The sequence below is a fragment of the Silene latifolia genome, chromosome 10 (genome assembly GCF_048544455.1).
Source record: "Silene latifolia isolate original U9 population chromosome 10, ASM4854445v1, whole genome shotgun sequence".
Lineage (NCBI taxonomy): Eukaryota > Viridiplantae > Streptophyta > Magnoliopsida > Caryophyllales > Caryophyllaceae > Silene > Silene latifolia.
The window spans coordinates 160,469,012-160,483,261 of NC_133535.1; the positions used below are offsets into that span (position 1 = coordinate 160,469,012).

General features: G+C 36.4%; 2 protein-coding genes across 3 annotated transcripts; one reads left to right on the top strand and one right to left on the bottom strand.

Moving 5' to 3' along the window:
• Positions 1-3,795: 3,795 nt before the first annotated feature.
• Positions 3,796-6,415, top strand: LOC141606717 (pentatricopeptide repeat-containing protein At2g29760, chloroplastic-like). The gene has a single exon (XM_074425972.1). The coding sequence runs from the start codon at positions 3,840-3,842 to the stop codon at positions 5,655-5,657; it is 1,818 nt and encodes a 605-aa protein (XP_074282073.1). The 5' UTR covers positions 3,796-3,839; the 3' UTR covers positions 5,658-6,415.
• Positions 6,416-6,436: 21 nt separating this feature from the next.
• Positions 6,437-13,075, bottom strand: LOC141606718 (zinc finger CCCH domain-containing protein 48-like). Of its 2 annotated transcripts, XR_012526792.1 has the most exons (10): positions 12,293-13,075; positions 11,889-11,984; positions 9,632-9,721; positions 9,437-9,538; positions 8,700-8,846; positions 8,465-8,584; positions 7,914-7,973; positions 7,394-7,491; positions 6,605-7,135; positions 6,437-6,538 (listed from the first exon to the last, which is right to left on the bottom strand). XR_012526792.1 is itself a non-coding variant. In XM_074425973.1 (9 exons), the coding sequence occupies exons 1-9, from the start codon at positions 12,782-12,784 to the stop codon at positions 6,994-6,996; spliced, it is 1,347 nt and encodes a 448-aa protein (XP_074282074.1). In that variant the 5' UTR covers positions 12,785-13,064; the 3' UTR covers positions 6,437-6,993. The 2 variants fall into 2 exon arrangements, 1 of the variants encoding a protein (XP_074282074.1); XM_074425973.1 differs by having other exon boundaries at positions 6,437-7,135; positions 12,293-13,064.
• Between the last annotated feature and the right edge of the window lie 1,175 nt (positions 13,076-14,250).

The window sequence follows — 14,250 nt, forward strand, 5'->3', positions numbered from 1 at the left end:
GATATGGACGGTTATGACTTATGACTTACCAATTACTCCCTCCGTCCCGGTCATTTGTTGTTCGGGTCAATGACTAAATGATAAGTGGAATAAATTGGGTGTAAATGATTAAATTACTCATCAAATTCAATCTTAAAATAGAAAGGACAACAAATGACTGAGACACCCCAAAATGGAAAAGGACAACAAATGACCGGGACGGAGAGAACGGTAGACTATACAACCAGTTGTATACATCTAGTAGTATAGATTTGAAGCTTTTTAGTAAAGGATTTGAGCTTATATGTACATTTTACGAGCTTTAGTGAAAAAAAAAAACCGAGCGCCTTTATAGAAATTTTTAAGTCAAAATATTATATTGAAACTAAAAAACAATGCATATAAGCTCAATTAGATTTTAATTTTAACACCTAGAAAATTAAAATGTAAGTCAAAATTTTTAAAAGCTCGAAAAGATTGAATATAAGCTCAATTAGAATTGTATTGGATGTACCATGCTCATATACATCTGGATGTATAGTCTTATTTGTGGTGAGCAAAGGTATAATGCGAATAAAAAATTATTCTCTTTATCTCGATCATTTATTTACCTTTTATAGTCTTTTTGAAAATTATTTTAATTAAGTGAAAATAACTAATTAGGACATCCGTAGTGGAGCCAATATTTGAACTTAGGAGGCAAAAATTTTTAAGGAGGGGAGCAAGGGGTGGCGACTAGCAAACGAGTGATAATATAAGGTACACTCGAAAAAAAAATCGAAAAATGTAATTAAAAAATTCGAAAATCTAATCCCGCAACGACGGGAAAGGGGGAGGGGGGATGCCTAGCTCCACCAGGCCACCAAGGACCATTATTTACCTACTTTTTATTCATTCTCATACAGTAATAAATATTTTAATCAAAGATAAACAAGTGACTGATATTGTCCAAAAACAAATCATTATCAGCAAGTCTTATTGAAGACAGGCATATTCGTCACAAGCTGAAGACGGGTCAAGTAATACCAAGTGGGTAGATAAGACAAAAGCAGAATGCCCAGGGAATAACATTCTGCCTTTGTCTTATCTACACACTTAGGTGTTACTTGACCCGTTTTCAGCTTGTAACGGATATGTCCGTCTTTAATGAGAATTTGTCAATCGTTATATTCAAACGGCCACTACTAAAACGGCTAAATAGGGTGCCAAAATTGTGCCCAAGCTAAGAAACGTTGCATTCACTCACAATTTACACGACTTTGACAAATTTATAATCATAATATTATTGGGAGTCACCTTCAAGGCTTTCAAGTAACAAAAACTAAAGGCTCAAGTGCTTGAACGTGTAGTGTAGGAGGGTCCTTTGGACCTTTCCTAAAGTATGAGGACATCAAACTATCAATGAATTAGTACTCAAACAACTCATGAACTCCTTGTCATATGCTCCACCATCTTTATATTCATGATTTCATTTCAATCATCAATACCCTTTCCCCTTTGTCATTCTTGTCTTGGATTATTAGGATGCCTACACTTAGGCATACTAGGCGGTCGACAGATTTATGTCTTGCTTTAAGCTAGGACTAAAGCTGTTTATGAGTTTTCCCGTCCATTAAACCTGGTCTATCGACCATTAAGAGAAACCTGCATAAACAATATTACAATAATGCAATTTCATAAATTTACAATGGTTCTTCACACTAACTCGTTTCAAACCCGCTAATTCAGCTTTCCGTGGACAACAAAAACACTACAAGCAAGATCCATGGGCCATATATAACCCATGAGCATGCTTGGTATGTACATGCATGCATTTGATATGGTAACAAAATTAGAGGAACATCCTCATCTATTGTTTGAAATTAAGCATCTTTATTTGCTCTATGATCTTATTTTCATTCCAATTATCAATGCTCTTTTCCCTTTATCTTTCTTGTCTTGGGTAATTATGTTGCATGGACTTGGGCATATATACTAGGGAAGGTGGACCATGTTAGAATATATAAAACCGAGCTTAAGTTTTTGATTGAGATGGTTTTCTTGACAGACCGATTGAGGGTTTGTTTCAATGTAGGAGTTCTAGGACCAAAGTTGTTTGGAATCTGTTCACCCATTAAACCTGACTTGTTCGACAGTAAAATAAACATATATAGATAATGCAATTTTATTTTTATAAATTTACAAAGGTATGGCGGACGATGACCCACTAACCCATCCATTTGTTCGTGGGCTAAAAAAATCATTAAGAACCTAACCCACATGTTTGATACATGCCCGCATTTGATCCTCTCAGTTAGGCAAACAAAATTAAAAGAGCATGTTCCTAGTAATTTGTTTGAAATTACATTTTTTTTTAGTTTTACAAACGTGTGATCCACACAGTAACTCATCTTAAACTCGCTAATTCACTTGTCTGTAAGCTAAACCATCACTATAGGCCTACCATAAAGCCATGATTATATCCATGCTTGGTGCATGGGTGCATTTGATCCTCTTTACAAACTTAGAAGAACATTATCATCTTTAGTTTGAAAGTATTCATTTTTATTTGCTCCACGAGACGGTCTCACACCGAGACAATCCACTTTTATAAAAGCTTTATTCGTTTAATACTAATAAATAAGTTGTTTTTGTATATACTCCCTCCTATTCAAGATAAACCTCCCTATTTCCATTTCCGTCTATTCACAATAACTTCCCTATTTTCTTTTTTGGTAAGTGTTTGTGTGGTCCAAATTTAATTGTATGGTGGGGCAGTGTATTTGTGTGGTTCAAATTTATTTATATGGTAGGGTAGTGTGTTTTCTTAATTTTTGTGTCAAAATGAAATGAGAGGTTTATTATGAATATGAGGGAGTAATTGGGACCGTTTCACAATATGAGACCGTTTCACGCAAGAATTACTATATATTCATTATTTCATTCCAATCATTCTTGCTTAGGGTAATTGGGTTGCCCACACTTCAGCATCCTAGCTAGGGAATAAATAGGTGGACAGATTGAGGGTTTGTTTTTCAGTTAGGAGTTCTAGGACCAAAATTATTTATGGGCCTTTTCGTCTATTAACACGGAGGATTGCTATCTACTTTCTCCTTTTTACCTTCTCCTTTAATAATCGCTTAAAATATTATATATCAATATATATATCATACCAACAAAATTAAGAAACAACATGTGCAATGCATTCTCGCAAATTCACAAATGCCATAACCATTAACCCGTCTCTAACCCGATAATCCACTATTCCACTTGCATGTAGGCAAAAAATCACTGTCATGTTTGGTACTCCCTCCGTTCCAGTGAGATGTTTACACTTCCTTTATTTTGTGAGGGGAAAATAAAGGAAGTGTAAACATATGACTGGAACGGAGGGAGTACATGCCTACATTTAATTTTATAAGCTAGGTAAACAAATTAGAAGAGCACCCACTTCTTATTTCATTTGAAATTAAGCATCTTAATAACTTTCGTCGAGGGTGTATCATTAAGAGCGATAATGCATGATATATTATAATTAAGAATGAAGTTAAGATTTAGACCTATAGTATGATCAACTATCGACCTAATTAGTGAAATTGAAAGGGTAATTCAAACCTGCGACATCCTTCTTAATAACTTAATCATGTTATCAGATCCCCAATTTCATAATTAATCAAATGTCGTAAACTATTTTTAAGCAATTATATCATTTAATTTTCCTCTATATTTCATAATTTCCTAATTCACCATGATCATTGTTCTGAATTATAAAATTTTAAAATAATTTATTATAAAACCGATTTGGAGGAGATTTACTCGATTACTTAAAAGATCAACCTCAAAAGGTGAACTTGATAGTTGTACTACCGATCACACTAATCATGAAATTCATACGACCAATTTCGCGCCAAATCCGTTACTTCTCAATTGCAAACCCTAAATCACAAAAATTACCCCCAATTTCATCCTCCATTAACAACAACATCAAAGAACTTCATGGGCACTTAATTAGAACCCATAATCACAAAGACCCTAATAAAATTTTCCTTGTTTTACGCAATTATTCCAATTCTTTATCCACATTAAGCAAAGCCCAATTAATTTTTGATCAAATTAAAAAACCCCAATTTATAATTTGGTATTATATGATTAAGGCATGGTCTAAAAGTGATGATCCAATTAAAACTATACATTTATATAATAATATGAGAGTTTCTGGGTTAAATGGTAATCATTTGACAATAATTTTTGCACTTAAAGCATGTGGTAGAATTTCTGATGTTTTGCAGGGTAAAAGGGTTCATGTTAATGTGATTAAAATTGGGTTCGAGTCGTATTTGTTTGTGTCAAATGCATTGATTTATATGTATGGGTTTTGTGGAGAAATGGGTTTTGCTCAGAAGGTGTTTGATGGAATGCTTGAGAGAGATTTGGTCTCGTGGAATTCACTGATATGTGGGTTTAGTCGGTGTTGTATGTATGATCGGGTTTTAAGTGTGTTTGATTCGATGCAGGTGGCGGGTGTGAGGGCTGATGCTGTGACACTTGTTAAGGTTGTTATGGCTTGTAACGTGTTGTCGAAGTGGAGTGTTGCTGATGATGTGGTGGATTACATTGAGCGGAATTGTGTGGATGTCGATGTTTATTTAGGTAATACGATCATTGATATGTGTGGAAACCGTGGTCTAGTGGAGTTAGCGCGCAGAGTTTTTGATCGGATGAGTAAGAAGGATTTGGTTTCTTGGAACTCGTTGTTGAAGGTTTATGTGAAAAGTGGAGATTTGATTTCAGCGCGAAAGTTGTTTAATGATATGCCAATCAGAGACGTGATTTCTTGGACATCGTTGATTACAGGGTATTCACAAGCGGGCAAATACTCTGATGCCGTGAAATGTTTCCAGAATATGATGACTAGTGAGATTAAACCCAATGAAGTTACAATTGCGAGCGTGCTTTCTGCTTGCGCTCATTTAGGAATGCTTGACCTAGGGCAGGAAATTCATAAGTTCATTTCTGAGAAAAAAATACTCGTCGACATTTATGTTGGTAACGCTTTAATTGATATGTACTGCAAATGTGGGGATGTTGAGAGGGCGTTACAAGTTTTCTTAGGCATGAAAGAAAAGGATTCTGTGTCGTGGTCTGCAGTCATATCTGGTCTTGCAGTAAATGGCTCTGCAAACGATGCTATTCAGCTTTTCGAGGAAATGTTAGGCGAGAATGTGATGCTGACAAATGGAACTTTTGTCGGGATATTATTAGCTTGTTCCCATGCCGGGTTGGTTGACAAGGGACTCGAATATTTTCAAAGTATGCAAAATGTATACGGAATTTCTCCTCAAATGAAACATTATGGATGTGTGGTTGATCTATTAAGTCGGTCTGGTAGATTGGAAAGGGCGTATGAGTTTATACTCAAGATGCCGATACCTGCAGACGTTGTATTGTGGAGGATTTTGTTAAGCGCCTGCAAACTTCATGAAAATATTACCTTAGCTGAAACTGTATCTAAGAAGCTTCTAGAGTTAGACGCCGGTAATAGTGGTAATTACGTACTTATATCCGACACCTGTGCTAGTGCAGAAAAATGGGATTCCGCTACCATGTTTAGAGACTTAATGGGGGAGAATTCGGTGCAAAAGCCTTCTGCCTGGAGTTCTATAGAAGTACAACAACAAAACAATACTCCACTGCCTTAAAATTTCCTACCCATGGCGTGGTAGGGGAGATCGGATATATGCAGCCGATACAAAGAGGGTATTTCCATGGGACCCATAATGAAAATTGAAAACATTGTCGTAAGTTGCATGGACCAATTGCTTCGTCACAAAACCTGCTCTTCACAAACTTGAAGCTCAAAACAGTTTAGTAAGGTATTTTGTGTGATTCCATGATTCCTTCATATTCCAAACCCTAAAATAAATGAATAGCGGGTTTTTGGCTCCATTTGGAAGAGGGATGGTATTTCTGTAGAAGTAAACTCTTGAGGTTCTTAGAAAACCTGAGCATCAAAGAAGAATTGGGTGCACTTTACCCGAAACTATTGTTGTTAAGGTGATAGGTTCTATAGATCTGTTGGACAGCTTCTGGTTGAGCAATCGGAGACTGAGAAGCTAATTAGAAAAGGTTGATGTACTATTGCAGTGCTGGTGGCGCGAAAATGGAAACGTTTGATGTTGGGTTTAAGACGGCAACTCGTGAAAATGGAAAAGTTTGCCTTACTGCAGTGCTGGTGGCGCGATTATTTCCTGCTTAACCCACAGTTTATCTTTTATGAAGTAGCTTCACCACGCGTATCGATGTAAGACCGTCTCATATACTTGTGTGTGCTAGATTAGTAGATAGTTAATTTATTCATCTAAAATGTAAGCCCTCATTATATTTCTTTAGGAATTTGGTCGATTGCAATTATGATGGATTATTGGAGTGTGTAGAATAAAGTTCGAAATTTTTTCAACCATTTTTTCCTGGGAAAGAATGAAAGCAACATCAACCAACAGTGCAAATATTTCATTATGCATACCGAAGAGATACACTCGAAGTGCCAGACATACAGAGGTGTGACCAGTTTCAGAAATGACTGCATACCGTAGAGATACAATCGAAGTGCCAGACATACAGAGGAGTGACCAGTTTCAGAAATGACTCAAATAATATCTATAACAAAATAATCTACTATGAGCTATGGCAGAGTTCTTTATTTCTCTTCAGCTGATACTCTTCCGAGTAAACACTCGAGAAATTTTAGCACAGCCAATCAGTATCCCGAGAAATATAACGCTCATGACTTTGTAGAAGGTACATTATTGTTACACAACCTTATCTTCTCATTGCTTCTCAAATACATTACAATGGCAAAAAAGCTGCTCTTGAATCTTGGGAGTGAAAATTTTCTCAGCTGACGGACTTGTTGAATAAGTCGAGTTGAAACTTCCTCTTGCAGTTCCTCAATCAACAATCATAACAAATGAGCCGACAAAACCAAAACGCTAAATTCACAGAGCCCGTAAGAGACTGGCTAGTTAAGCTGTCAGGTTATACAGCAGGTTTGGCTTCTGTCGACCAGCTCCAAACTCTTACTTGACCATTTCCGTCACCAGTGAAAAATAGACCACTTGGACCTCCTTGAATGGCTCGGATTTCTTGCTTTGAAAAGATTTTTCCCCTTTCAACGAACCTAGTCAAGATAGAGCATAGTAAAAAGACAATGTATAAAAGAATTTACAGTAGAATAGAAGGAATTTCAATGTGTATGTAACTAGTTGGTTAAGTCATTGAGATGCGGTCTTCATGACCTAGGTTTAAGACCCACCACCAACATCTTCAATATTTTGGGGAGGGATAAGATAAAATAAAGAAACTCAATATACTTGGCGCTGTAGGTCCGTTATGAGCAATATATTCCAAATAATCCCAATTGCGCATGAAAACTTACGATGGTAAATCATACAGCCGGACAGTATTGTCATTGCTCGAGCAGAGTATGATTGGCTTTGATTCAGAATCATACATTCCGCAGAGAGTGAGAAGGCCCTGCATTTTAATCATCATTTTACATAAAATATCAGTTAATATCATTTCAGTTGAGAAGTCCAAACAACGATTCGTTTTAATCAGCTCAGCAGAAAAGCAATCGGTAACACTGACTAAGAGTTTGTGTATGAATAAAAGGGTATTGATTGCTATTGTAAGTTAATTGTAAAATCCAATACTTGGATTCATAAGACTTTCAAGCAAGAAAATCAAGTTTATATCAAGTGTTAACTTCTGAATGCCCAGACAAACTACTTGAGAGTAATCAAAGAAATAACTTGCAAAATCCATATATCAACAGCAATATAATACGGAGTAATAGTAATAAACATATAATAAAATAGAGCAAGAACATTGGTTGATCATTGATGAGCAATGCATAAAACTAAATGAATTTGACATTTAGAAACTTATCCACATACATGCTCTTCCTTGTGTGTATAGGTAACCTCCAAATTTCCAGTCGGCGTAGCCGCCCACACCTGTGAAGTACATCTGTTTTATTAGAAGTTATATGGTACAACAGAGTATATATCACCGTGATTAATTACTTAACAAAGGGACATTCCATCACAAACGATGTTACGAAATCGGATCAATCGGCACACTCTGCTGAAAAACATGTGTTCCTCACAATGTTTTGAGAACCGGACTACGTACACTGAGCAGCTAGCCAAAGAGGATTGATGGTTCAGTTGGTCTGACCCGATCAACAAACCTCACAACACGGCAACATACACATTGGAGGCAGGCAATAATCCTGAAAACAGGCTCCATTGCCAAGTTTCTGGCAGTTAAGACAAGTTCAAATGGCCAGTCACAAAGTGGCAAATTGGAATTGGCAGGGTAATGTACCAGAATAAATCAGTTTGACAGGTAGGCCCGGTCCAAATTTCACGACACTGACGCTTATCACAAACACAATTTAGGTACGAAAAGATAATCATGTTCCTCAATTTTAAAGAGGACTAACCTTTACAGTTTGGTCCAAAGAAGCTGACAACAAAAATTGATCCCAGCAGAGAACAGACATAACAACATCAGTATGGTCCGTCAATGTCTGGATGCATTGTAACGTTTCAAGATTCCAAACCTGAAGAAAACCAGATTAGCAGAAAGCAAAGGGGAGACGAATGGAAGGCGAATATAAGCTGTACAACCTAGTTTAACAAAAAGCTCAAACAGATGTATGGCATCAGATCACTTACTCTAACAGAATGGTCCATTGAACCGGAGTAAAGTCTATTTGCTCCAACAAACATCGTAACAACAGGCCGGGTGTGCCCCGCGAGAGATGCAGCTGGTTCAAAACAATTGGTGGCTGGATTGAATTTCCAAGCCAAAATACTTCCATCCTACAGAAACACAAATTAAGTTTTTAAAAAAATGGAATGAGTAGCCAAAGAGCTCTTCCACCTGAAGGACAACAAAAGGCCCCAGCTCTGTAGCATTTATAGTACTCCCTCCGTACCACACCAAAGGTAACGTAGGGAAAAATGTATTTAAGAAAAGGTGGAAAAAGTAAGGGTAAAGAGGAAAAAAATAGGTGGGGTATGTAATTGTGGGTTTAATTGTGGGTTGGTAGATGGGGTATGTAATGGCATTTTGTGTAAATATCAAATGGGTATAAGGATAACTTGGTAATGTTGTGGGCCAAATAAGGAATGTTACCTTTGGTGTGGTACGTCCGTTTATAGTAAGTGTTACCTTTGGTGTGGTACAGAGGGAGTAATATAAAGCTATTTTACATGAATACGTGAAGTAGAAAAATAGCACAAGCATTAACACTCAGCAGCTCTCTTGAACTCAGAATAGTAATCATTCCATGCAGTAGGATAAGGTAACCTCTGATAGTAAGACCACAATAAACCTATTTTATAAACAAAGATCAAAGCAAACTATTACTTAACAATTTGCAAAGAGCTTCCAGGCAAAGATTAATCACCTGGGTACCAGCAAAGAGCAAATCATTCCCCACTACCAGGGTATAAACTTGTCCAACAGGTCCACTGAGACTCATTTCAGTGACAGTATCAATGTTCCAAGCCTGCACATAGAGATCAAGCAGCGCTAGTCATACATTCCTCCTTCCAAAAAAGTAAATAAAACTAGTTCTTAAATGCCAACAGCCCAATCTCACCTTGACCAAATTTGGCAAGCCAGTAAAAATCCATGGTCCTTCACTGATCATGCAGCCAACTTCTCCACCCACAGGGACGACACTGACACACTGATAATGAGAGAATAAACAGTTAAATTCCAGTTTCTTCTTCAAAGACCATAGTTAAAAAGAAATCACACAAATTAGAAAGAATCTAAAAGATTTTGTCTTGCAAATGAGGAGCAAAAAGATACAGATCTAAACTGTGATATCCTGGTCTTCAACTACGATTTAGTTAAAAGGAGTACTATTTATTGGTTCAAGTTTAACAGCCCTAAATTTATCTATGTACTAACAATATCCAGAGCAACATACAAGAAGGTTTAAGGTTACATACACAAATCAGCACAGCCATCATGATAGTTAGTTGCATGTCAACAGAAGAAGGCATGAAACACTAAGGGTTACATGTCCTGTTTCTCCCTCTCCTGCTCTATTCACTCATCAGGTATTTCACCTAATAACAGCAGACTCATAACAAGTCCTTGACCTCAGTATGCCTCACTTGAAATAAAAATCAGCTTAACAGCTGATGAAATTCCTTAGGGCATCCACAATGGTTGATTTTTAACACCAATTGGTCGTAAGTTCTAACTAAGAAGATCCGTGGGCTACAATCTACATCAACCATTGTTGACCACTCCTTAGGTAAGAGTAACTCCTTTGCTAAATACTCCCTCTATATTTTTTTTACAAGTCATTTTAGGATGCTGCGCATAGATTATCAAAACGCTGGAAAATGTTGTGCTACTAGTTATGTATAATAAAAAGGTCTTCGAAATTTGAAAAATAAACTTTTTCCACAAATCCAATAGCTAAAATATCTATTTTTCCTAATTATTAGAGTTTTGGAAAACGTAGATAACATGTAATACGCAGGATAAAAATAAAACATAAACAGAGGATTTTGATTTCTTCATAAAACGATTTATATCACGAAACAGAGGGAGTATATATTCTCAATATATTTACAATCAACTTCGTAAACTTTGACTAAAGAAAGTCAAAGAAAAACATTATCGTGAGAAAGAGGGAGTGTATCCAGGGTTACCTAATTCGCTAATATATGGTGCGTATTGCGAATTAATACGCGCGTATCAATTCGCAATACGTGTTCGAATTAATTCGCACTAATTCGCGAATTATATATAAAAATTAGCGAATTCTAAAAGTGTAATTCATGTATTAATTCGCACTAATTCGCAAATTATATATAAAAATTAGTGAATTTTACAAGTTCAATTCGTGTATTAAAAACTAAAAATTCAATATAATATGATCAACTTCAAAGATCATCAAAGGGAAAAGAGAAGATGTATCAGTAGACTAGCAACTTAATCTTATTTTGGTGTTTTGTCTGGTTTCGTCACTTTGTGTTTACTTAAGAAATCAGAAAAATATGATCAGTAGACTTATTTTGTTATTATCATCAAGTAAATGAAGCGTATTAGTAATTATGAATTCGCGAATTGCTTTTTTTTTGTAATACTTGTCGTATTCAATTCCCTATTTTGAGCGAATTGCGAATTCGAATTATGTGTATTATGAATTCGGCAACCCTGGAAGTATCCATAACAAGGGCAATAAAATTTGGCTCTCTAATAACTTGAATTGGCATCTTAGTGCACAAGATTATACATTAGCAAGCACACAATAGTTTGGCAAGCAAGTACTCCGTAACAAACAATGCTTGACAATCTACTATGTCTGCGAAGCTATATCCAACCTCTCTAGCTCAGTATTACCCTATATATCCCACCTTCCAACTAAACCACTCATGGACTATCATTGACTACCATAAGCTACTATTTCTATCATTGACGTATCGATTGTGTATTTATCTAGTTTCAAGTACTCCGCAATCACAATAGCATTAATCACCAAACTCGTAGATATATGCTAAATACGTCATGAAATAATGAGCAAAGAACTCCACGGAGTAAAATTTCTTCATTTCTCTAATGTTGGGCTGAATACTCGTCAATCTTTAGTTCTGAATCACGATGAAATAAACCAAAATAGCTAGATAAACTGGTTGTGCTTGGTTATAGAGTGAAGTACCTGTCATTCAATACAACTTATAATGCAATTTTTATTTGAGTCATCTAAAACAGTCTCACTATGTTGCTAACACGAGGTAAGCCCACCTAAATCATACTCCCTTTTACAACACAGTTTGCGAAACTACTTGAGTCACCCACTAATAAAGTCATTATTATTGAACAAAGAAACAAACCTGGCCAGTAGCACAATCCCAGATCCGAACATCGCCATCTTTACTACCTGTATAAAGCTTATCTTTCCCGGTGGGCAATGCAATCCCAGTTACAACCTAAACTCACACAAACGCAAACAATCAACTACAAACCAAAGAATCTCATACAATTTGTACAAAAACCCGAAACTTTTACTAAATAACATACCTGTTCATACACAAACATCAAATATCAATCAATCAATTACAAACAAACCATCACACTAAATGTCCAAAACCCGAAAAAATCCGAAAGTTGAGCCGAAAAACATACCTAATTATACAAAATCAAGAAACCCAATCAATCAAATACAAACAAACTATAACACTCCATGTCCAAAACCCTAAAAAACACGAAAACCCGAAACTTTGGGCGAAAGATATACCTGTTTATGACCTTCAAGAGTAGTCAACAGCGAAAAAGAATCACCAACATTCCAAGTATGCAAATACTTACATCTATCACCATACCCACAATTCCCTTGAACCCAATGATTACAAATTTTCTCCAATTTCTTGGGCGGAACACCATTATTACTATTATTACTACTATTCCTACCCCAAGTATTATTAAAATTAGGGTTTTTCCGTGTTGAAAACCCGCCATCGCTACCTCCAACACCAGCACCAATATTATACGACCGTTTTGACACGCCACCGTTTGATGAAGTTGAAGGTAACCCCGGAAGCTCTCCATGAAGAAATTGACATGGCGTCCGATTGCATCTACCTTCCCGCCAATAATGGCATACTTTTTGTTTCGTATTTTGATTCGAATTGTATCGATTTTGATTTTGATAATTGTTGCTGTTGTTGTGGTGGTTGTTGTTGCCGAGTCGATTGAATACTCGTCGATTATTCCCGCCTTCAATATCCATTCTTGCGATTCAATTGAATTGAATTGATTGATTGGATGAATGAGTGATTGATTAGGTAAAGTTTGAGAAATTAGGGTTTGGAATTGGGGGAAATTTGGGGATTAGGGTTTGTGTTGATTAAAGAACGGTGATCGGAAAAAGAAAAGGGAAAAGTTGTATGTAAATAGAGTCGGAAAGAAGGAAAGAGAAGGGAAGGGCGGTAGCTGCGCCGGTATTACGCTTACCTTATTTCAGTTTGAGTTAATAGTGATTGTAATTGTACTACTTCAACTATCGGCATATTCCAACCACAAAAATAGGTATGGTACTTTTAGCTACCATGGAGTGAATTATGTACCAAGGTTTCCAAAAATAAAACCATTAATGCTCATTTGTTTTTTTTTTTTTGTTTTTTTTTGATCGAGTACGCAATTAGTCGCATTATAATAGAGAGGAGGGGGATTCGAATCTGAGACCTATTGTCCACAGTACCCCGTCTTAATCACTAGATATTTTCGTGTGATCTCTCACAAATTCAAAGTAGGAGGGGATTTGTAAGAGGTTACAAGCAACATTTGTTAAAATAAAAGTGTCTCGAAGTAGGTTAGTGTGAGACGGTGAGTAGACTTGAATTTAGGGATGACAACGGGTTGGATTTGGATTAAGTGCAGTAGGATCCAGTAGTAGATTCACGTTGTCATCGCTGGATCCAGATCCAATGAGTGCAATAAAGTTACATCTATATTTGGACATGTCGCGTTCGAGTCAGATCCAAGTCTCCTGTGAATCTAACCGGTTGAAACTTTTCTTTTTTAAACTTAAAATTTAAGAGTAGAACTACGTTGTGCCCACGAATGTTCTTGGTTTTTCATGTACCATTACATTTTTGAAATTTTACGTTGTAGGCATGAACTCTATACATTTGCCTATACCTTACTGATTGTCTTTGCTAGCTTAGTTATATATTCACCCATGCGGCTTTCTTGATTGCTTCTATATCGGGCAAATTTGGTTAATTTTTGTTTTATCTCCGCGAAAATCTCATTTATTTTGATAGAGAAAGGAACCTCCTTTCTTATACACTTTTACATCTAGGATCCGACTTGTATCATTAATACTAATAGGAACTAAACCATTGTGGCAGAGAAAAGTTTAATTCAAAGGGAGAAGAAAAGGCAAAAATTGGAACAAAAATTGGAACAAAAATATCATTTGATTCGTCGATCCTCAAAAAAAGAAATAAGCAAAGTTTCGTCGTTGAGTGATAAATGGGAATTCATGGAAAGTTACTGTCTCTACCCCGTAATAGCGCACCTACGCGTCTTCATTGACCTTTTTTAACCGGAAGTCGGAGAGCAAACTATCGCGACTTTGGGTTATCCGGACACATACTTCGTGAAATGGTGTGCCCACGAACGTTCTTTGTTTTTTTATGTACCTTTACATTTTTGAAATTTTACGTTGTACACATGAACTCGATACATTTG

Coding starts and splice junctions, on each gene's coding strand:
- LOC141606717 (XM_074425972.1), top strand. CDS start 3,840: ATGAAATTCATACGACCAATTTCGCGCCAAATCCGTTACTTCTCAATT.
- LOC141606718 (XM_074425973.1), bottom strand. CDS start 12,784: ATGGATATTGAAGGCGGGAATAATCGACGAGTATTCAATCGACTCGGC. Junction 9,539..9,631: donor GCTTGCCAAATTTGGTCAAG/GTGAGATTGGGC, acceptor CTCTATGTGCAG/GCTTGGAACATTGATACTGT. Junction 7,974..8,464: donor CTTTGGACCAAACTGTAAAG/GTTAGTCCTCTT, acceptor TGTACTTCACAG/GTGTGGGCGGCTACGCCGAC.